Consider the following 24,766-nt stretch of genomic DNA (forward strand, 5'->3'; position numbering starts at 1 on the left):
ATTCCGCAAAAATATTTTGCGTAATTATGCGGTGGAATCCCAATGAAGTCAATAGGGCTTGAATTTCAGTGGAATTCTGTGTTCTGAGCTTTGCTGAATGGAGTTTCTGCAGAACTGTGGAAATTCAGGCGTGTATGCTCCAGAGGAAGTTGTGTAGTTCTTTCCAGTCTGACCACAGTGCTCTCTGCTGCCACCTCTGTCCATGTCAGGAACTGTCCAGAGCAGGAGAGGTTTGCTATGGGGATTTGCTCCTGCTCTGCCCAGTTCCTGACATGGACAGAGGTGTCAGCAGAGAGCACTGTGGTCAGACTGGAAAGAACTACACAACTTCCTCTGTAGTATACAGCAGCTGATAAGTACTGGAAGGATTAAGATTTTAATATAGAAGTCATTTACAAATCTGTATAAGTTTCATGCACCAGTCGATTTAAAAACATTTTTCTCCCACTGGAGTACCTCTTTAAGGCCTACACAAGCACCGATCTCTTCTTCCACCCTCTAGTGGGGAGGGGCCGTGTGCGGGTCTTGGGTCATTTAATTTTGAAAGCGATATCTGGCTACAAATAATGGACACTGTGCCAGATATCACATTACACCTTGTCTGCAGGGATGATACATCTTAGGAGCTCTGGATCTGACACCATCAGTACTCACAGTTTCTCATTGCCGAGGACCTTAATTAAGAATCCTCTTGCCTCGCGAGTGAGATCGGCGAACATCTTCTCCTCGAACGCCACCGTGTAGCCTCGGATGTTCATCAGCGTGGTGTAGTCATTTTCCCCCACAAAGGGAGACACCCCAGTCAGACTTTAGGGGGTTAAAAAAGATTACACAATTACTGAGTGTAAATGGATAAATACTATAGAACATACTGTATGGTAATATGCCATCTAGTGATGGAATACAGGTATAGTGGACTAATCTAACAGTATACAATACATTGAGAGTCTTCAAATATATATAAAAAGTAACAACTTACCATAAATATGCCAAGACTCCAACTGGCCTGCAACAAGAAAGATGAATAAAATAATAAATACCAAGTATCCATATAGGCAGTATTATAGTAGTTATATTCTTGTATATAGGAGCAGTATTATAGTAGTTATATTCCTGTACATAGGGGCAGTATTATAGTAGTTATATTCTTGTATATAGGAGCAGTATTATAGTAGTTATATTCTTGTATATAGGGGGGCAGTATTATAGTAGTTATATTCTTGTATATAGGAGCAGTATTATGGTAGTTATATTCTTGTATATAGGAGGCAGTATTATAGTAGTTATATTCTTGTATATAGGAGCAGTATTATATCATTTATATTCTTGTATATAGGAGCAGTATTAAAGTAGTTATATTCTTGTACATGGGAGCAGTATTATAGTAGTTATATTCTTGTATATAGGAGCAGTATTATAGTAGTTATATTCTTGTACATGGGAGCAGTATTATAGTAGTTATATTCTTGTATATAGGAGCAGTATTATAGTAGTTATATTCTTGTATATAGGAGCAGTATTATAGTAGTTATATTCTTGTATATAGGAGCAGTATTATAGTAGTTATATTCTTGTATATAGGAGCAGTATTATGGTAGTTATATTCTTGTATATAGGAGCAGTATTATAGTAGTTATATTCTTGTATATAGGAGCAGTATTATAGTAGTTATATTCTTGTATATAGGAGCAGTATTATAGTAGTTATATTCTTGTATATAGGAGCAGTATTATAGCAGTTATATTCTTGTATATAGGAGCAGTATTATAGTAGTTATATTCTTGTATATAGGGAGCAGTATTATAGTAGTTATATTCTTGTATATAGGAGCAGTATTATAGTAGTTATATTCTTGTATATAGGGAGCAGTATTATAGTAGTTATATTCTTGTATATAGGAGCAGTATTATAGTAGTTATATTATTGTATATAGGAGAAGTATTATAGTAGTTATATTCTTGTATATAGGAGCAGTATTATAGTAGTTATATTCTTGTATATAGGAGCAGTATTATAGTAGTTATATTCTTGTATATAGGAGCAGTATTATAGTAGTTATATTCTTGTATATAGGAGCAGTATTATAGTAGTTATATTCTTGTATATAGGAGCAGTATTATAGTAGTTATATTCTTGTATATAGGAGCAGTATTATAGTAGTTATATTCTTGTATATAGGAGGCAGTATTATAGTAGTTATATTCTTGTATATAGGGAGCAGTATTATGGTAGTTATATTCTTGTATATAGGAGCAGTATTATAGTAGTTATATTATTGTATATAGGAGAAGTATTATAGTAGTTATATTCTTGTATATAGGAGCAGTATTATAGTAGTTATATTCTTGTATATAGGAGCAGTATTATAGTAGTTATATTCTTGTATATAGGAGCAGTATTATAGTAGTTATATTCTTGTATATAGGAGGCAGTATTATATTAGTTATATTCTTGTATATAGGAGCAGTATTATAGTAGTTATATTCTTGTATATAGGAGCAGTATTATAGTAGTTATATTCTTGTATATAGGAGACAGTATTATAGTAGTTATATTCTTGTATATAGGAGGCAGTATTATAGTAGTTATATTCTTGTATATAGGAGCAGTATTATAGTAGTTATATTCTTGTATATATGAGCAGTATTATAGTAGTTATATTCTTGTATATAGGATACAGCATTATAGTAGTTATATTCTTGTATATAGGAGCAGTATTATAGTAGTTATATTCTTGTATATAGGGGCAGTATTATAGTAGTTATATTCTTGTATATAGGAGGCAGTATTATAGTAGTTATATATCTGTATATAGGAGCAGTATTATAGTAGTTATATTTTTGTATATAGGAGCAGTATTATAGTACTTATATTCTTGTACATAGGAGGCAGTATTATAGTAGGTATATTCTTGTATATAGGAGCAGTATTATAGTAGTTATATTCTTGTATATAGGAGCAGTATTATAGTAGTTATATTCTTGTATATAGGAGCAGTATTATAGTAGTTATATTCTTGTATATAGGAGGCAGTATTATAGTAGTTATATTCTTGTATATAGGAGGCAGTATTATAGTAGTTATATATCTGTATATAGGAGCAGTATTATAGTAGTTATATTCTTGTATATAGGAGCAGTATTATAGTAGTTATATTCTTGTACATAGGAGCAGTATTATAGTAGTTATATTCTTGTATATAGGAGCAGTATTATAGTAGTTATATTCTTGTATATAGGAGCAGTATTATAGTAGTTATATTCTTGTATATAGGAGCAGTATTATAGTAGTTATATTCTTGTATATAGGAGCAGTATTATAGTAGTTATATTCTTGTATATAGGAGGCAGTATTATAGTAGTTATATTCTTGTATATAGGAGGCAGTATTATAGTAGTTATATTCTTGTATATAGGAGGCAGTATTATAGTAGTTATATTCTTGTATATAGGAGCAGTATTATAGTATTTATATTCTTGTATATAGTAGCAGTATTATAGTAGTTATATTCTTGTATATAGGAGCAGTATTATATTAGTTAGGCAGTATTAGGCAGTATATATATATATATATATAGTACCATATATCAGTGACTGGAGAGACTGGCATCTGGTTTACAATTTCTGGTGCCACAAATTCTGGGGTCCCATATTTGCAGTACTGTGGTTCTTCAACATTCAGCTCCTGAGCATTCCCGAAGTCACATATCCGAATCTGATCACTGATCATGTCAGCCATTAAAATATTCTCCGGCTGAGGACATATTAAAGTTAATATTGTAAATCCACAATGTTACTTGTTACATTTTTGTTCATTTTAGAGACATCATCCAACTATTCTATGTTTTAGGGTACGTCCACAAGGGTCGGATTTTCTGCAGATAATTTGTTTAGCAAATCTGAAAACAATCTGCAGAGAAATCTACACCACATAGAGGACAACTTACAAAAATCGCCACCAGTTCCATCCAGTATAAACCTACCTTTACACTGCTGCATAAATAGTGACCCCCTAATGTGTATCTCTTACAGTGAGATGGGGGCACCATAGAAAACATAACTGTGGTAAGTGACACTGCCCCACCATCCTGGGGAGGGACAGCCATGGAGCGACACATACAGTAAAATCCTTCCATGGTTTGCAGGTTTGGACAGCATACGATCTATCCAGCCATAAAGCCACAAAACTAATAGAAAAATCACCTTAATATCCAGATGTAGAATGTTCTTATGGTGCAAATAATCTAAACCTTCCAGGATCTGACGTACGAAGGATCGAATCTGTAAGAGAAAGAGAAAATGAGGTATAAAATTATATAATCAATAGAAAAGATAAATAGGAGCAGTATTATAGTAGTTATATTCTTGTATATAGGAGCAGTATTATAGTAGTTATATTCTTGTGTATAGGAGCAGTATTATAGTAGTTATATTCTTGTATATAGGGGCAGTATTATAGTAGTTATATTCTTGTATATAGGAGGCAGTATTATAGTAGTTATATTCTTGTATATAGGAGCAGTATTATAGTAGTTATATTCTTGTATATAAGAGCAGTATTATAGTAGTTATATTCTTGTATATATAAGCAGTATTATAGTAGTTATATTCTTGAATATAGGAGCAGTATTATAGTAGTTATATTCTTGTATATAGGAGCAGTATTATAGTAGTTATATTCTTGTATATAGGAGCAGTATTATAGTAGTTATATTCTTGTATATAGGAGCAGTATTATAGTAGTTATATTCTTGTATATAGGAGCAGTATGATAGTAGTTATATTCTTGTATATAGGAGCAGTATTATATTAGTTATATTCTTGTATATAGGAGCAGTATTATAGTAGATATATTCTTGTATATAGTAGACAGTATTATAGTAGTTATATTCTTGTACATAGGAGGCAGTATTATAGTAGTTATATTATTATATATAAGAGGCAGTATTATAGTAGTTATATTCTTGTATATAGGAGCAGTATTATAGTAGTTATATTCTTATATATAGGAGCAGTATTATAGTAGTTATATTCTTGTATATAGGAGCAGTATTATAGTAGTTATATTCTTGTATATAGGAGCAGTATTATAGTAGTGATATTCTTGTATATAGGAGCAGTATTATAGTAGTTATATTCTTGTATATAGGAGGCAGTATTATAGTAGTTATATTCTTGTATATAGGAGGCAGTATTATAGTAGTTATATTCTTGTATATAGGGGGCAGTATTATAGTAGTTATATTCTTGTATATAGGAGCAGTATTATAGTAGTTATATTCTTGTATATAGGAGGCAGTATTATAGTAGTTATATTCTTGTATATTGGAGCAGTATTATAGTAGCTATGTTCTTGTACACAAGGGGCAATATTAGAATAATTATATTGGTCGGCATTTATCATGTAGGTGTAAGTGAAGCATTTTTCTACACCTTTATTTTTGTGTTCTGGTAATGTGTAAGAGCACCATTATTATGGAGCTACCTTTAATGCAGTGTTTCCCAACCAGGGTGCCTCCAGGTGTTGCAAAACTACAACTCCCAGCATGCCTGGACAGCCTTTGGCTGTCCAGGCATGCTGGGAGTTGTAGTTTTGCAAAATCTGAAGGCACCCTGGTTGGGAAACATTGTTTGAATGTATTATTAAATGTTCACAGAGCATTAGATACATTTTGCGCAGGTCACATTTTCAAAAATTTCACTCTTCACATACACCAAAAAGCTAAGCTAAGTCTGGGCTGGTGTAGTTTTAGAGACTTTTTGGTGGTTTTGCACCTTTTTTGCGCCTTTCCACAAAAAGGCGCAGTTCATAAAACCCTTCCATATCATGTGTATTGCCAGAATCAGTGGATTGCAACTTAAAATCAGCAGGAATGTGTAAACCAAAAGACGCAACAAAGGCGCAAATAAACCCTGCTTGTCTAACCCAGCCGTTGTGTACAAACCTCCTGCACCTACTCACCTCTGATTCACAGACTGTAGGTTTACGGACCATTCTGTCTAGAAGCTCCTCTTTGGAACAGCTGCAAAGAGTCAAGGAATAAAGCTTCTATAGTGTTTAGGGGAACACAGGTCATTCCTCAGTGACAGCATAACCTGACTGTATATACCCACTTACAAGTGCGCGTAGACTGTAACATGGATATCCAGAATGTGCAGCTCACCCCAGGGACAGTGGTCTCCAAACTCTGGACCACCAGCTGTTGCAAAACTACAACTCCCAGCATGCCCGGACAGCCGTTGGCTGTCCGGGCATGCTGGGAGTTGAAGTTTTGCAACAACTGGAGGGCCACAGTTTGAGACCACTGAAATAAATAAAATAAATAGATAAATAATTAAATAAATAGATAGATAAATAAATAGATAAATAAATAATTAGATAGATAGATAAATAATTAAATAGATAGATAGATAGATAGATAAATAAATAAATAATTAAATAGATAGAAAGATAAATAAATAAATAAATCGATAAATAAATAATTAGATAGATAGATAAATAAATAAATAATTAAATAAGTAGATAGATAGATAGATAGATAAATAAATAAATAGATAAATAAATAATTAGATAGATAGATAAATAAATAAATAATTAAATAAATAGATAGATAGATAGATAAATAAATAAATAAATCGATAAATAAATAATTAGATAGATAGATAAATAAATAAATAATTAAATAAATAGATAGATAAATAAATAAATAGATAAATAAATAATTAAAAAAAAGATAAATAAATAAAATTTTATAAAATAAAAAAAAAATTTTAATAGATAGATAAATAAAATTTCATAAAATAAATAAATAGATAAATAAATAAATAAAAAATCCTTAAAGAAATAAGTTTGCTTTAGCATTGCCATATTCCGACCCCTATAACTTTTTTATTTTATAATGTACAGAGCTGTGTAAGAGCTTGGTTTGGCACCATTTTGGGGTAGATCAGCCTTTTTTTTTTTCTTTTTCTTTTTTTTTTACTGCTTTTATAGTTTTTTTATGTAATGTGATATTTTAATAGTTTGGACGTTTTCAGATGCTGTGATACTAATGATGCTTCCAGGCATGCTGGGAGTTGTAGTTTTGCAACATATGGAGGTCCGCAGTATGGAGACCATTGGCTTTGGATAAAGACCCCAGGATCTTCCTCCCTTTGATCCCATCCTCCCGGTCCCTCTGTGACTATATGACCCAGACAGCAGAGGATACAGCTCCATGATGATGATCAGCGCGCTCCTCTTCTCAAACACCTCATGGAAGTAGATGATCCGCTCGTGACTGAGCAGGGACAGGATGCTCATCTCCCTCCGCGCGCTCTCTCGGGACACCCCTTTAGATGTAATGAACTTTGCCGCAAAATCCTGTCCACTGTCTTTCTCCACCACGTGTCGTACATAGGAGAAGGCGCCTCTGCGAGAAAGAAGGAATATTTGTAATATAGATATCTAATGTATATATATATATATATATATATATATATATATACATTGTAGGTGAGGATTTATCATTGGTATTAGGCCCCTTTCACACTACAGGTGTCATCCTGTAAAAGACCTCCGTTATTACTCCTGGCAAAAAGTCCTGAAAACGGCCGTCAAAAAATCCCAGTCATGTCAATGGGATTTCTTGACCATCCTTTTGCATCAGGCCATGTTCGTTTTTTACTAATGTCAGTTATTTTTGCCGGCACAAAAGACGGTGCGTGCACTAATATTTGGTCCGGCAAAAAAAATTTAAAAATGGTGAAAAACCGGTTCTTAAAATTTAACATTGAAGTCTATGGGAACTGGATGTTCAAAAAAAAAAAAAAAACATCCGTTGTCCTCAGTTATTGTCAGGTTTTTTAACATCCGTTTTTTGTACTGAGCATGCTCAGTACAGCTTTACAAAAAAGGGTTAAAAACCTGATAAAAAAGACGGATGTAACTGGTAATAACGGATGATAATGGATGAACAACATCAGGTTTTTTTTAAGAAATAAACCATTAAAAATATCGGATGTTGGTCATCAGTTATCATCCGTTATTACCAGTTATTGCATCCGATTTTTTTTCATTCGTTATTGTAATATAACGGCAGTAAAAAAGCAGGATGATACCTGTAGTGGGAAAAGGCCTTACCTTACCCCTTCCCCTTCAGTGTTTTTTTTTAAGTTTCCATTCTGCCTGGGCTGCAAAAAGAAAAATACCAAACCTTAAATGGGCACTGTCAGATACAAAAACTTTTGATATGTTGTGAAGCATGTATAACCAATAGGTTTTGCAATTGCTTTCATTAGAAAATTTTCAGTATTTCATATTGAAAAATCCAGTCAAACAACTGTTCCCCGTGCCTGCTTGGACACATACTAGTCCTGCTGTGTCCATGAGTCATCACCTATGTCATGGACACACTTCCTTGATTGACAGCTGTGAGCGCAGGGCTCAGACCTGGAGGAAAAATCCTCCCACTGTCATCTTGTGTCCGGCAACTGTCAGTGAGGACAAGCTGGGAGTTGTAGTTCTGCTAATGCTAGGGGAGATGTGAGCAGACAGCATACTGAGGGAGGGGGCGGAGACCTGCACAGTGAGGCCACGCCCCCACCCTTTGAGAGGAATTCAGACTAGTGAGCTCAATTAAAAGTGTAATAAAAAAATAAATAAAGGCGCTAGACACATAAAAATTACATGTACATGGTCAGGATTAGGTACTGAGTGATATATAAAAAAATGTTTTTTTGTTGAATCTGACGGGTGCACTTTAACTTCCCTTCAGCCGCCCCCCCAGTGCACCCATATCTGTCTCCCGTCCTTTGCCCCTGATCATTTTCCACATTCTTGGGCCGAGCTGCAGTGTAATGCAACGGGCCCGGGCACCAGAAATAAGGCTGGCCTGGGCCTGTTACACAATGCCAACGACAATGCCACTAAGGGTATGTTCACACTGAGGAATTGGGGCAAAAATCAAGCAGAAATTTTCTGCCTCAAAATATTGTTACTTTTCCACAAGAACTCACAGAGATTTGGCGCGGAATTGGCGCAGAAATGCAGGTTTCACATGGAGGAGGAGTATCAAGTATTTCTATTCATAAAATATATAATTTTTTTCATGCGGAAATTCTGCGCGAATTCTGCACGAATTCCTCGCAAATTCCGCGCAAATTCCAAGCGGAATTCCGCATGGAAATGCTTCTGACTCAAAAAAAAATAATAATATTGATCTCTATGGGAGAACGACGCTGATTCCGCCTGAAAGAAAGAACATGTTCTTTCTTCGAGCGGAACAGACTTCCTCGTCAGAATACTGCTTGAGGAAATTCCTCAGTGTGAACTGAGGGGCAGAAATTCTGCACAACTCTATGGGGGATTTCACTGCTGAATGATTTGGAGAGGAAAAAGCGAGCAGAATTACTCGTGGAAATTCCTCTCCAATTCCTCAGTGTGAACATACCCTTAGCGTATCACCGGCTGAGGCAGGACATCTCTGCGGCTGTGATAAGCTCAGTCACGTGTCAAGCCCAGGAGTGTGGAAGAAGACCGGGGCCAAAGGACAGGAGACCGATATCAACACACCGGAGGAGCGGCGGAAGGTAAGCTAAGGTAAGTAGGTTATTTTTCATTTTGCTTCCTGGGCAGAATGGAAACATAAAAAAAAAAAAATAATCACTGAATAACCCCTTTACCCCCTCAATGCAAGTCTATGGGAGGGGGCGTGACGGCCGTCACGCCCCCTCCCATAGACTTGCATTGAGGGGGCGGGGTGTGATGTCATGAGGGGGTGGAGCTATGACGTCACAAGCAACCCTGAGTCAGGCTCCAGTGTTCGGAACAGTTTGTACCCCTTTAAGTACATGGGTTCTCTATTAAATTTTAGGGAGAGAGATATGTACGAGAAATTATGGAGGATCTCCTACAAGGAATTCGACTTCCCCCCTCAGCTGTACTAAATGAGCTAAGGAACGTCCCAAATATTTATGGTTTTTTAGCTCTTAGTTTGCTCTCAGCAAATGGAAAGAAATCATAACACAAAGCATATTGGACAAGTATAGTAAAATCCTTCATCGTACAACAATTTAATTTTATGGGGGGAATTTCTCATTGTCTGTGTACGTCAAGTTCTTCATGTACTTCCCAATGCAGTCTGTGGGGAAAAATAAACATGTACAATGCGGAGTCTGGAATTTACATTTCTGGGGCCCAATACGTGAAAATCCTGCTGTGTGCGCAGGAGGCTGATGCTCCAGAATTTACTGTCCAGGAATTGCGTAGTGTGAATGTAGCCATATTGGGGGAGATTCATCAAAACCCGTCCTGAGGAAAAGTTGCTCAGTTGCCCTTAGCAACCAATCAGATCACTGCTTTCATTTTGCAGAGGCCTTGTTATAAATGAAAGCAGCGATCTGATTGGTTGCTATGGGCAACTCAGCAACTTTCCCTCTGGACGGGTTTTGATAAATCTCCCCCATTGGGGTTTGTTTACTAAGGTGATCCTGACTCTTTTTTGTCGGGTTTTGCGCCCAAATTGTGTCCCATGTCCCTTGTGACACAAAACCTTCCATTTTACAAGAAAAACCTGAACAGGGGGCGTGGTCACGGGATAACGTGGGCGTGGTCCAGACAAAGGGGCGTGGCCCCAACAGTTTAGAAAAATCTCAGGTTTCCACATAAAATGTGGTGGATTTGAGCTGAGGAAAACCCCACAGATCAGAACATGTGTAAAAAAAAGCAAAATGTAGGGAAAGTGGAAAATGAAGGGAAACCTTAGTAAATACCGTGGGAAATACCAGTCGGAAATCAAAACCCACAAAGAAAACTACACAACACGCTTAGTAAATTAAACCCCAATGAGTTTCTTTTTCTGCGGAAATTCTGCCAAGTGCATCTATAACCCCCCATACGATCCAGGGACTCAGGTATAGGTACTGACACTTACCTTCCGATTTCCTTGTGAATGGTGTAATAATCAGAAAGTCGGCGAGATTTAAGTCCGTCAGATTCATTGAGCGCTGATTCTGGTTCCACTGAAAAAAAAAACATGTAATTCTTAAAGGGGTTATCTAGGAAAAAACTTTTTTTTATATATATATCAACTGGCTCCAGAAAGTTAAACAGGTTTGTAAATTACTTCTATTAAAAAATATTAATCCTTTCAGTACGTACGTGCTTCTGAAGTTAAGGTTGTTCTTTTCTGTCTAAGTGCTCTCTGATGGCACGTGTCTCGGGAACCGCCCAGTTTAGAAGCAAATCCCCATAGCAAACCTCTTCTAAACTGGGCGTTTCCCGAGACACGTGTCATCAGAGAGCACATAGACAGAAAAGAACAACTCAACTTCAGAAGCTCATAAGTACTGAAAGGATTAAGATTTTTTAATAGAAGTAATTTACAAATCTGTTTAACTTTCTGGAGCCAGTTGATATATATAAAAAAGTTTTTTCCTGGATAACCCCTTTAACCCAGGAGAGTTGGGACTTGGTTCCAGGAAAGCTGGGTGACAACTAATAGGGCCATGATTCAGGTCCCCATCTACTGCACCCTCAGCTTTAGGGCTCGTTCACATTGCTTGCAGCACAGTTTCAGTTTTCAATAAGATTTTATTGCTCATCCAAACATGTTCATTCCTTCGGTAGAATTCCGCCGGACTGCATTTCCATCTATGAGACGGTGGAATCCACTGTGCAGTCAAATTGACATTTTATCTTATTTTTTCTGGTCAGTACAACTACAACAATGCCCAATTTATATTTTTTATAATAAAAAAAAAAAAAGAAAAGTTTAACACAATACTAGCATTTTTTTTTGTGCATTTCCCATGAGTGATGAATAATGTTATATTTTAATAGTTTGGATAATTCCACAATTTTTTCAATGTTTACATTTTTCTTATTTTATTTATTTAATTAATTAATTTATTTATTTATTTTTTGTTATTTATTTATATTTAAAAAATATTTTTAAAACTCTTTTTTGAAACACTTTATTTGGTCTCCCTAGAGGACTTGCACGAGCAATCATTTGATTGCTCATACAGGTCAATGCGGTACATATGTACTGCATTGATCCATTACATCTGCTCTCTATTAGTAGAGCCTGCTGAAGTAAGTTAACCCCTAATTTCCGGGATCTCTAGACCAGACAACCAGTACCTTACCTTTGCACACCTGCAGCTCGGCCTTACATGACACCTCTCCTGCCACGTTGCGGGCCGTGCAGGTGTACACCCCCGAGTCTTCAGGTGCAGCATTCAGGATGACCAGGGAGCACTCCGCATCGTCATACACAAAATTAAAGTGTCCGCTCTCCACCAAGAGCTCTCCATCCTGAAAACAGAGGAATCAATGATCAATGGGAGATATAGACCGAAAAGTGTGAAGAGGAGGGTGGGGGAGGAGCCCGGGACGCACCTTGTACCACATTATATCCGGCACTGGTTTTCCTTCCACAACAACAACAAAGCGAGCAGTTTCTCCAGCCTTGATTTCTATGTCTTCCATGATGGACTCAAAGCGAGGAGACTCTGAGGAGAAGACACAGGATACAGGGAATTTAAGGGGTTAAAGGGGTACTCCACTGGAAAACATTTTGTTTTTTTAAATCCACTGGTGCCAGAAAGTTAAACAGATTTGTAAATTACTTCTATTAAAAAATCTTAATCCTTCCAGTACTTATCAGCTGCTGTATGATCCACAGGAAGTTCTTTTCTTTTTGAATTTCCTTTCTGTCTGACCACAGTGCTCTCTGCTGACACCTCTGTCCATTTTAGGAACTGTCCAGAACAGGAGCAAATCCCCATAGCAAACCTCTCCTGCTCTGTACAGTTCCTAAAATGGACAGAGGTGTCAGCAGAGAGCATTGTGGTCAGACAGAAAGGAAATTCAAAAAGAAAAGAACTTCCTGTGGATCATAACAGCAGCTGATAAGTACTGGAAGGATTAAGATTTTTTTAATAGAAGTAATTTACAAATCTGTTTAACTTTCTGGCGCCAGTTGATTTAATTTTTTTTTTTTTCCAGTGGAGTACCCCTTTAACCAGTCTGCCTCTAGCTGTTGCAAAACTACAACTTCCAGCATGCCCGGACAGCCAACAGCCAATCAAAGAGAATCTGCTACATTGTATCAAAGGAGAAAGTAAATTCCTGGTGGCTGCACTCACTAGGGCCATCAGTACCTGCTGCAGGGAAATTTGCTAAAAATTATTTAAAGGGTACTACACTACTCCAGTGTTTGGAACATTTTGTTCCGAGCACTGGCTGTGGGGGTCATGATGTCACGGCCACGCCCCTCATGACATCATGCCACACCCCTTCAATGCAAGTCTAGGGAAGGGGGCGTGGCGGTTGTCAGACCTGCATTGAGGGGGCATGGTGTGACATCACAAGGGGCATGATGTCACGACCCTCGCAGCCCGCACCTAGCGTTCTTAACAAAGTGTTCCAAATGCTGGGGCAGTGGAGTACCCCTTTATTTGCCATTGATGAAAACCGATTGGTTTGGTTATCATATACTGTAAATTATTGGACAAATAAAGACTATAAACACATCCCAAAATAATAACAGATTCTTCTCATCGGTCCTCTCCCCATTCAGTTCTAATTTGAACGTGCAAAAATATCCCTAAATCCGATATCAGATTACATAATTTAATTGTATTAGTTAAAGAGTTACTGTCATTAAAAATAAAAAAAAACTTTGGACATGTGAGGGCAAACAAGTTTTAATCACACAGGGTCTTACTCTTGAGACCCGCTGCGATCACTACTTATAAGATGGAGAAGTTCGCAGCAGCCTGCCATTCACTCCCGGGCTGTCATTCAAGTCTGACCTTTTCTCTGTATAAGTCTATGCAGAAAAAAAGGTCAGATCTGCCGGCCGAACGGGACGTCGAGCACGCTGCCGCGAACTTCCTTGGCTTATAACTAGTGATTGCAGCGGGTCTCAAAATTAAGTGTGTGATAAACACTTTTCCTAATGACAGTAACCCTTTAAAGGAGTACTCCGCCCCTAGACATCTTATTCCTTATCATATCTCCGACCTGGCACCCCATACATCCGCCTGCGTGGAGCGAACTCTGCTCCATGCCAAATTACGAGTGACCACAGCTGTCACACCCCCTCCATATATCTATCATAGACATGAATGGAGGGGGGCATGACGACCAAAGCCGCACAAAGCCTAAAACGGTCATTGTTCTGAATGGACTAGTCTCAGCAGCCAGACCTCCCTCAATCTGACATCATATCCCCTATCCTTTGAATAGGTGATAAGATGTCTAGGGGCGGAGTACCCCTTTAAAAGGGTACTCCGCTGCCCCAGCGTTGGGAACATTTTTTTCGGAACACTTGGAGCAAGCGGTGGGGGTCGTGACGTCACGGCCACACCCCTCGTGACGTCACGCCACCCCCCCCTCAATGCAAGTCTATGGGAGGGTGCTGCACAGAGAACGCAGGGGTCCTTTGGATAGGGGATGAGATGTCTGCGGTGGGGGGGGAGTACCCCTTTAAAGGGGTTATCCAGGAAAATATATATATATATATCAACTGGCTCCAGAAAGGTAAACAGATATGTAAATTACTTCTATTAAAAAAATCTTAATCCTTTCAGTACTTATGAGCTGCTGAAGTTGAATTGTTCTTTTCTGTCTAAGTGCTCTTTGACGACACCTGTCTCGGGAACTGTCCAGAGTAGAAGCAAATCCCCATAGCAAACCTCTTCTACTCTGTGCAGTTCCCGAGACAAGCAGAGATGTCAGCAGAGAGCACTGTGGCCAGACAGAAAAGAACAACTCAACTTCAGCAGCTGATAATTATTGGAAGGATTAAGATTTTGCAATAGAAGTTAATTTACAAATCTGTTTAACTTTGTGGAGCCAGATGATATATACACGGTATATAATTTTTTTTTTTCTGGAATACCCCTTTAAGGGTATATTCATATCCAGCGATAACGCGGTCAGAGTTCATTATTTTGGCGGAATTTGAATTTCCGCATTGGAATCTTGCAGTGTGCATGGTGCAGCAGAATCCCATTGACGACAACGGAAGGCTGCTGCATCGGAAATTCCGTGCAGAATTTTTATTTATCAGTGTGAATGTGGCCTAACGGCTCATAATGCAAGAAAGGTTTTTTTTTAACAAATATTTCGGGTCACTATTTATCGCATTGCACAATCAATAGTCAGAGAGAATTTTCCATTTTGGGCAGGTGCAAATGTTAATGCTAAATTATTGATGCTATTTAGCCAATGGGAAAATTGTTCCAATTGTCTCAAAAAAAAAAAAAAAAGAAAAGAAAAAAGCCTAATTTGCAGCACTTTTTCTTGCTCCAATACGTGTGAAGTACAAATAATAGAACTACTTTGCAAATAGTTTATTTACCTGTCTCTGTGTATACAGCTCCTGTGCAGAGCTATGTGTCGCTATGGTTACAGCCAGCAGAAAAAAGCCCTGCACTTACACCACTTTACTTCTTTTCCTAACCAAATGTTTGTTATCAAGAAGTAGAGGACAGATGGGAGAGAGTGTGACCGATGGAGACGCATAGTTCTGCATGGGAGCTGTAAACAAAAATATGGAATTTTGAAAGTAGTTTCGTCTGATCATGGCACAATTTATGTCAGTGTTTCCCAACCAGTGTGCCTCCAGCTGTTGCAAAACTACAACTCCCAGCATGCCCGGACAGCCAAAGGCTGTCCGGGCATGCTGGGAGTTGTAGTTTTGCAACAGCTGGAGGCACACTGGTTGGGAAACGCTGTTCTATGGTACACGTAGTATCCTCCGGTCATAGGTACCTGCCATCTCTATGCTGATGGTGCATTTATCGGCTCCATACTTGTTTCTGGCTTCGAAGACCAACTGTCCGACGTCCGACTTCTTGGGGCTGAAGAAGGTGAGAGAGTGCTGGTCGTCGTCTGGCATACTCATCTCACACACGCCATCCACGCTGCGCAAAATTGTGCCTGCTCTAGAGAGAAGGACTTGTGTTTATAATAATAATTGCAGATAATATTTACTAATATAGTGTTATCACAAATTATCCTGGCTGCAGGATGTTTTTGCTTGAATAATCGCTGCCAGGAAGTTGTGTAGTGCTTTCATGGTCAGTGAGGTGTTGTCTCAGCAGCTTCCAGCTCCTCCCTCTCTCCTGACACAAAGTTGTGTAGTCAAATCATTGTCACTGTGGTGTTTTCTCAGCAGCTCCCCAGCTCCTCCCTCTCTCCCAAGACAACGCATCATCCTATACTATTTCAGGAGGCGGGGCAGGATCTTGTCTCTGAGCTCTAGCCCCACCTGTGGGTGATGTCATAACCTCTGACCAGCCCCCCTACAGCCTACATCACCATCTCTCTGTCATATATACATATATCTTTACTGGGACGCTTAGAGAGAATGAGGTGTATTTACAGCATGCTGCCTTGCGCTGAACAATGCCACAGGCAGAGGAGCAGACAGGTAATGACTACAGCAGGTGCTGAACCCTCACTGATTGTGCGATAGTCTGCTGTGAAATTAGATGTTCTGCAGCAACTCTGGGTGAGGAACTGGCGGGAAAGCTGTGTACTATGATGGTGAGATGAGGAAAAGAAATGCATTCTGGGAATTGTTACACTGAGCAACTGCTCCACCAGGAAGTGGTGAGAATAGAGAGGGCTACAGCCCCTAAAAAACGAATGCATTTTGGTGATTTCAGAACTGGAGAAGAAAGGGAAGCAATGCTATATGCTTCTGCAACATTTATTTAATTTTTTACTATTCATTGGTGTATACCTTCAACCTATAGATCAACTAAAACTCTGTAGGAAGCTGCTTATAAAGCGTCCTGGCTTCCCTGTAAGTGAATATCTCACTTTAAAGGCAGCCATAGGACACGCCAGATGTGTTCCTGCCCATCAGGGCACATCAGCAGAGAGGTTGGCACACTGTTGCGCTGCAATACTAACTTCTCTAGTAAAAAGATACCAGAAGAACTTGTCTTGGAAAACTAGGATCCAGCTGAGCTGAAATAAAACAGATGGTACTGTAGGATGAGCCTGCAGGATATGGGCAATAAAATAACTAAACCTGGAGTACTTCTTTAAATGGGTATTCTGGCTTTATATATCTTAAGATGTATAATTGCAGGGGTCCTGAGCCACGCCCCCTGGTGATGTCATGCCATGCCCCCCTGGTGATGTCATGCCACGCCCCCTCCATTCATGTCTATGGGATGGGGCGTGATGGCCATCACGCCCCCTCCCATAGACATGAATGGAGGGGGCGTGGCATGACATCACTAGGGGCCATGGCTGTGACATCACGTCCCCGTCTCTGAGGCAGCGCCCGGAACAGAATGCTGGGGGCGGCACCAAGATCGCGGGGGTCCTCTGTGGCAGGACCCGTGCAATCATACATCTTATCCCCTATCCTTTGAATAGGGGATAAGATGTATAAAGCCGGAATACCCCTTTAAGTATATTCCCCTGAGAAACACATTTTGCAGTGGGTCCCAGAACCTTCTAGGAACAGCTCTGGACCTTGCAGTGCAGCAGTTGTTACCTCCTCCAGGTGACTACGGCATCGACGTGGTTCAGCGTCACAGTGGCGCACAGTAATTGATTTTCCACCATGTACAGGAGCTCAGGGCGATCTGTGATGACTGGCGCCTCCTGCAGGTAGGCACCTGTAACAACAAGCCATGTGTAACAGAACCAGTCCCCACTGACACTGGGAATTCGAAATCATTGACCGACCTAAACCCCATTATTACAGGATCATTGTCCCAGAACTCACCGCGGTCTAGAAGTTTGACAACGTCACTGGGCGGCGATGGTTTACTGTGGGAGATTGCAGAGTATGTGACCACGCGGAATTGGTATTGGTAAGATTTAGTCAGCGACTTGACAATATAGCTGGTCTCCTTCAGGTTACAGGCAATGACCGACCACTGGACAGAGCCCACTGCCTGCTGCTGCACCGAGTATGTGAGCTGAGCCAGATCTGTGACGACAAAACCAGCAGAGTATAATAGAGGATGTAACTCAGGATCAGTACAGGATAAGTAATGTAATGTATGTACACAGTGACCTCACCAGCAGAATAGTGAGTACCGCTCTGGGGTATAATACAGGATATAACTCAGGATCAGTACAGGATAAGTAATGTAATGTATGTACACAGTGACCTCACCAGCAGAATAGTGAGTACAGCTCTGGAGTATAATACAGGATGTAACTCAGGATCAGTACAGGATAAGTAATGTAATGTATGTACACAGTGACCTCACCAGCAGAATAGTGAGTACCGCTCTGGGGTATAATACAGGATATAACTCAGGATCAGTACAGGATAAGTAATGTAATGTATGTACACAGTGACCTCACCAGCAGAATAGTGAGTACCGCTCTGGGGTATAATACAGGATATAACTCAGGATCAGTACAGGATCAGTAATGTAATGTATGTACACAGTGATCTCACCAGCAGAATAGTGAGTACAGCTCTGGAGTATAATACAGGATGTAACTCAGGATCAGTACAGGATAAGTAATGTAATGTATGTACACAGTGACCTCACCAGCAGAATAGTGAGTACCGCTCTGGGGTATAATACAGGATATAACTCAGGATCAGTACAGGGTAAGTAATGTAATGTATGTACACAGTGACCTCACCAGCAGAATAGTGAATACAGCTCTGGAGTATAATACAGGATATAACTCAGGATCAGTACAGAATAAGTAATGTAATGTATGTACACAGTGACCTCACCAGCAGAATTGTGAGTACAGCTCTGGAGTATAATACAGGATATAACTCAGGATCAGTACAGGATAAGTAATGTAATGTATGTACACAGTGACCTCACCAGCAGAATAGTGAGTACAGCTCTGGAGTATAATACAGGATATAACTCAGGATCAGTACAGGATAAGTAATGTAATGTATGTACACAGTGACCTCACCAGCAGAATTGTGAGTACAGCTCTGGAGTATAATACAGGATATAACTCAGGATCAGAACAGGATAAGTAATGTAATGTATGTACACAGTGACCACACCAGCAGAATAGTGAGTACAGCTCTTGGGTATAATACAGGATATAACTCAGGATCAGTACAGGATAAGTAATTTAATGTATGTACACAGTGACCTCACCAGCAGAATAGTGAGTACCGCTCTGGGGTATAATACAGGATATAACTCAGGATCAGTACAGGATAAGTAATGTAATGTATGTACACAGTGACCCCACCAGCAGAATAGTGAGTACAGCTCTGGAGTATAATACAGGATATAACTCAGGATCAGTACAGGATAAGTAATGTAATGTATATACACAGTGACCTCACCAGCAGAATAGTGAGTACAGCTCTGGAGTATAATACAGGATATAACTCAGGATCAGTACAGGATAAGTAATGTAATGTATGTACACAGTGACCTCACCAGCAGAATTGTGAGTACAGCTCTGGAGTATAATACAGGATATAACTCAGGATCAGAACAGGATAAGTGTTACGCCGAGCGCTCCTGGTCCCCGCTCCTCCCCAGAGCGCTCGCAGCATCCTCGCAATTGCAGCGCCCCGGTCAGACCTGCTGACCGGGTGCGCTGCAATATCTCTCTCAGCCGGGATGCGATTCGCGATGCGGGAGGCGCCCGCTCGCGATGCGCATCCCGGCTCCTGTACCTGACTCGTTCCCCGTCTGTCTTGTCCCGGCGCGCGCGGCCCCGCTCCTTAGGGCGCGCGCGCCGGGTCTCTGCAATTTAAAGGGCCACTGCGCCACTGACGGGCGCAGCAGGCTTAATCAGTGTGTTCACCTGTGCACTCCCTATGTATACCTCACTTCCCCTGCACTCCCTCGCCGGATCTTGTTGCCATTGTGCCAGTGAAAGCGTTCCTTGTGTGTTCCTAGCCTGTGTTCCAGACCTCCTGCCGTTGCCCCTGACTACGATCCTTGCTGCCTGCCCCGACCTTCTGCTACGTCCGACCTTGCTCTTGTCTACTCCCTTGTACCGCGCCTATCTTCAGCAGTCAGAGAGGTTGAGCCGTTGCTGGTGGATACGACCTGGTTGCTACCGCCGCTGCAAGACCATCCCGCTTTGCGGCGGGCTCTGGTGAATACCAGTAGCTACTTAGAACCGGTCCACCAACACGGTCCACGCCAATCCCTCTCTGGCATAGAGGATCCACCTCCAGCCAGCCGAATCGTGACAGTAGATCCGGCCATGGATCCCGCTGAAGTCCCGCTGCCAGTTGTCGCCGACCTCACCACGGTGGTCGCCCAGCAGTCGCAACAGATAGCGCAACAAGGCCACCAGCTGTCTCAACTGACCGTGATGCTACAGCAGCTATTACCACAGCTCCAGCAACATTCTCCTCCGCCAGCTCCTGCACCTCTTCCGCAGCGAGTGGCCGCTTCCGGCCTACGACTATCCTTGCCGGATAAATTTGATGGGCACTCTAAGTTTTGCCGTGGCTTTCTTTCGCAATGTTCCCTGCACTTGGAGATGATGTCGGACCAGTTTCCTACTGAAAGGTCTAAGGTGGCTTTCGTAGTCAGCCTTCTGTCTGGGAAAGCTCTGTCATGGGCCACACCGCTCTGGGACCGCAATGACCCTGTCACTGCCTCTGTACACTCCTTCTTCTCGGAAATTCGAAGTGTCTTTGAGGAACCTGCCCGAGCCTCTTCTGCTGAGACTGCCCTGCTGAACCTGGTCCAGGGTAATTCTTCCGTTGGCGAGTACGCCATACAATTCCGTACTCTTGCTTCCGAACTATCCTGGAATAATGAGGCCCTCTGAGCGACCTTTAAAAAAGGCCTATCCAGCAACATTAAAGATGTGCTGGCCGCACGAGAAATTCCTGCTAACCTGCATGAACTTATTCATCTTGCCACCCGCATTGACATGCGTTTTTCCGAAAGGCGTCAGGAGCTCCGCCAGGATATGGACTTTGTTCGCACAAGGCGGTTTCTCTCCCCGGCTCCTCTCTCCTCTGGTCCTCTGCAATCCGTTCCTGTGCCTCCCGCCGTGTAGGCTATGCAAGTTGACCGGTCTCGCTTGACACCTCAAGAGAGGACACGACGCCGCATGGAGAATCTGTGCCTGTACTGTGCTAGTACCGAACACTTCTTGAAGGATTGTCCTATCCGTCCTCCCCGCCTGGAAAGACGTATGCAGACTCCGCACAAAGGTGAGACAGTTCTTGATGTCAACTCTGCTTCTCCACGTCTTACTGTGCCTGTGCGGATGTCTGCCTCTGCCTTCTCCTTCTCTACTATGGCCTTCTTGGATTCCGGATCTGCAGGAAATTTTATTTTGGCCTCCCTCATCAACAGGTTCAACATCCCGGTGACCAGTCTCGCCAGACCCCTCTACATCAATTCTGTTAACAATGAAAGATTGGACTGTACCGTGCGTTACCGCACGGAACCTCTCCTAATGTGCATCGGACCTCATCACGAAAAAATTTAATTTTTGGTCCTCTCCAACTGCACTTCTGAAATTCTTCTTGGATTACCGTGGCTTCAACGCCATTCCCCAACCCTTGATTGGTCCACAGGAGAAATCAAGAACTGAGGTACTTCTTGTCACAAGGACTGTCTTAAACCGGTTCCCAGTACTCCCTGCCGTGACCCTGTGGTTCCCCCTGTATCCGGTCTTCCTAAGGCTTATATGGACTATGCTGACGTTTTTTGCAAAAAGCAAGCTGAGACTTTACCTCCTCACAGGCCTTTTGACTGTTCTATTGACCTCCTCCCGGGTACTACTCCACCCCGGGGCAGAATCTATCCTCTGTCCGCTCCAGAGACTCTTGTCATGTCAGAGTACATCCAGGAGAATTTAAAAAAGGGGTTTATCCGCAAATCCTCCTCTCCTGCCGGAGCTGGATTTTTTTTTGTGTCCAAAAAAGATGGCTCCCTACGTCCTTGCATTGATTACCGCGGACTTAATAAAATCACGGTAAAAAAACGCTACCCATTACCTCTTATCTCGGAACTCTTTGATCGCCTACAAGGTGCCCACATCTTTACCAAACTGGACTTAAGAGGGGCTTATAATCTCATCCGCATCAGGGAGGGGGACGAATGGAAAACTGCATTTAACACCAGAGATGGACACTTTGAGTATCTGGTCATGCCCTTTGGCCTGTGCAACGCCCCTGCCGTCTTCCAAGACTTTGTTAATGAAATTTTTCGTGATCTCCTATATTCCTGTGTTGTGGTTTATCTGGACGATATTCAGATTTTTTCTGCCAACTTAGAAGAACACCGCCAGCATGTCCGCATGGTTCTTCAGAGACTTCGGGACAATCAACTTTATGCCAAAATGGAGAAATGTCTGTTTGAATGTCAATCTCTTCCTTTCCTAGGATACTTGGTCTCTGGCCAGGGACTACAAATGGACCCAGATAAACTCTCTGCCGTCTTAGATTGGCCACGCCCCTCCGGACTCCGTGCTATCCAACGTTTTTTGGGGTTCGCCAATTATTACAGACAATTTATTCCACACTTTTCCACTATTGTGGCTCCTATCGTGGCTTTAACCAAGAAAAATGCCAATCCCGAGTCCTGGTCTCCCCAAGCGAAAGACGCATTTAAACATCTCAAGTCTGCCTTTTCTTCTGCTCCCGTGCTCTCCAGACCTGACCCATCTAAACCCTTCCTATTGGAGGTAGATGCCTCCTCAGTGGGAGCTGGAGCTGTCCTTCTACAAAAAAATTCTTCCGGGCATGCTGTTACTTGTGGTTTTTTTTCTAGGACCTTCTCTCTGGCGGAGAGAAACTACTCCATCGGGGATCGAGAGCTACTGGCCATTAAATTGGCACTTGAGGAATGGAGGCATCTGCTGGAGGGATCAAAATTTCCAGTTATCATATACACTGATCACAAGAATCTCTCCTATCTCCAGTCTGCCCAACGGCTGAATCCTCGCCAGGCCAGGTGGTCGTTGTTCTTTGCCCGTTTTAACTTTGAAATTCATTTTCGCCCTGCTGACAAGAACATTAGGGCCGATGCCCTCTCTCGTTCTTCTGATGCCTCTGAAGTAGAGGTCTCTCCGCAACACATCATTCCTCCTGACTGTCTGATCTCCACTTCTCCAGCCTCCATCAGGCAAACTCTTCCAGGGAAGACCTTCGTTTCTCCACGCCAGCGTCTCGGGATTCTCAAATGGGGACACTCCTCCCACCTCGCAGGCCATGCGGGCATCAAAAAATCCTTGCAACTCATCTCTCGTTTTTATTGGTGGCCGACTCTGGAGACTGATGTTGTTGATTTTGTGCGGGCCTGTACTGTCTGTGCCCGGGATAAGACTCCTCGCCAGAAGCCTGCTGGCCTCCTTCATCCTCTGCCTGTCCCCGAACAGCCTTGGTCACAGATTGGTATGGACTTTATCACAGACTTGCCCTCATCCCGTGGCAACACAGTTGTTTGGGTGGTCGTTGATCGATTTTCCAAGATGGCACATTTTATTCCTCTTCCTGGTCTTCCTTCAGCGCCTCAGTTGGCAAAGCAATTTTTTGTACACATTTTTCGCCTTCACGGTTTGCCCACGCATATCGTCTCGGATAGAGGCGTCCAATTCGTGTCTAAATTCTGGAGGGCCCTCTGTAAACAGCTCAAGATCAAATTAAACTTCTCTTCTTCTTATCATCCCCAATCCAATGGGCAAGTAGAAAGAATTAATCAGGTCCTGGGTGACTATTTACGGCATTTTGTTTCCTCCCGCCAGGATGACTGGGCAGATCTTCTAATACAACTCTCATACAATTCTCATACAACTTCAGAGTCTCCGAATCTTCTGCTAAGTCCCCATTTTTCGTGGTGTACGGCCGTCACCCTCTTCCCCCCCTCCCTACTCCCTTGCCCTCTGGTTTGCCCGCTGTGGATGAAGTGACTCGTGATCTTTCCACCATATGGAAAGAGACCCAAAATTCTCTTTTACAGGCTTCATCCCGGATGAAAAGATTTGCCGATAAGAAAAGAAGAACTCCCCCCATTTTTGCTCCCGGAGACAAGGTATGGCTCTCCGCTAAATATGTCCGCTTTCGTGTCCCCAGTTACAAAATGGGATCACGCTATCTTGGTCCTTTCAAAGTCTTGTGCCAGATTAACCCTGTCTCTTACAAACTCCTTCTTCCTCCTTCTCTTCGTATTCCCAATGCCTTCCATGTCTCTCTCCTTAAACCACTCATCATTAACCGCTTCTCTCCCAAACTTGTTTCTCCCACGCCTGTTTCCGGTTCTTCTGACGTCTTCTCCGTGAAGGAGATTCTGGCCTCCAAGACGGTCAGAGGAAAAAAAATTTTTTTAGTGGATTGGGAAGGCTGTGGCCCAGAAGAGAGATCCTGGGAACCTGAGGACAACATCCTAGACAAAAGTCTTATCCTCAGGTTCTCAGGCTACAAGAAGAGGGGGAGACCCAAGGGGGGGGTACTGTTACGCCGAGCGCTCCGGGTCCCCGCTCCTCCCCGGAGCGCTCGCAGCATCCTCGCAATTGCAGCGCCCCGGTCAGACCTGCTGACCGGGTGCGCTGCAATATCTCTCTCAGCCGGGATGCGATTCGCGATGCGGGAGGCGCCCGCTCGCGATGCGCATCCCGGCTCCCGTACCTGACTCGTTCCCCGTCTGTCTTGTCCCGGCGCGCGCGGCCCCGCTCCTTAGGGCGCGCGCGCGCCGGGTCTCTGCAATTTAAAGGGCCACTGCGCCACTGATTGGCGCAGCAGGCTTAATCAGTGTGTTCACCTGTGCACTCCCTACTTATACCTCACTTCCCCTGCACTCCCTCGCCGGATCTTGTTGCCATTGTG

General features: G+C 41.8%; 1 protein-coding gene across 2 annotated transcripts in view; it reads right to left on the reverse strand.

Moving 5' to 3' along the window:
• The window catches only part of SPEG (striated muscle enriched protein kinase), a 374,397-nt gene that overhangs the window by 73,826 nt on the left and 275,805 nt on the right, over positions 1–24,766 (reverse strand). For both annotated transcript variants that reach the window (XM_056537025.1, XM_056537027.1), the window contains 12 exons: positions 17,744–17,950; positions 17,510–17,633; positions 15,766–15,938; positions 12,382–12,494; positions 12,129–12,297; positions 10,913–11,000; positions 7,211–7,411; positions 5,962–6,022; positions 4,203–4,280; positions 3,581–3,753; positions 980–1,006; positions 655–807 (listed from right to left, as the gene is read on the reverse strand). In XM_056537025.1, the coding sequence (XP_056393000.1) occupies positions 655–807; positions 980–1,006; positions 3,581–3,753; positions 4,203–4,280; positions 5,962–6,022; positions 7,211–7,411; positions 10,913–11,000; positions 12,129–12,297; positions 12,382–12,494; positions 15,766–15,938; positions 17,510–17,633; positions 17,744–17,950 (1,567 nt within the window). The remainder of the gene's footprint in view (positions 1–654; positions 808–979; positions 1,007–3,580; positions 3,754–4,202; positions 4,281–5,961; positions 6,023–7,210; positions 7,412–10,912; positions 11,001–12,128; positions 12,298–12,381; positions 12,495–15,765; positions 15,939–17,509; positions 17,634–17,743; positions 17,951–24,766) is intronic.

The sequence above is a fragment of the Hyla sarda genome, chromosome 8 (genome assembly GCF_029499605.1).
Source record: "Hyla sarda isolate aHylSar1 chromosome 8, aHylSar1.hap1, whole genome shotgun sequence".
NCBI classification, from domain to species: Eukaryota; Metazoa; Chordata; class Amphibia; order Anura; family Hylidae; genus Hyla; species Hyla sarda.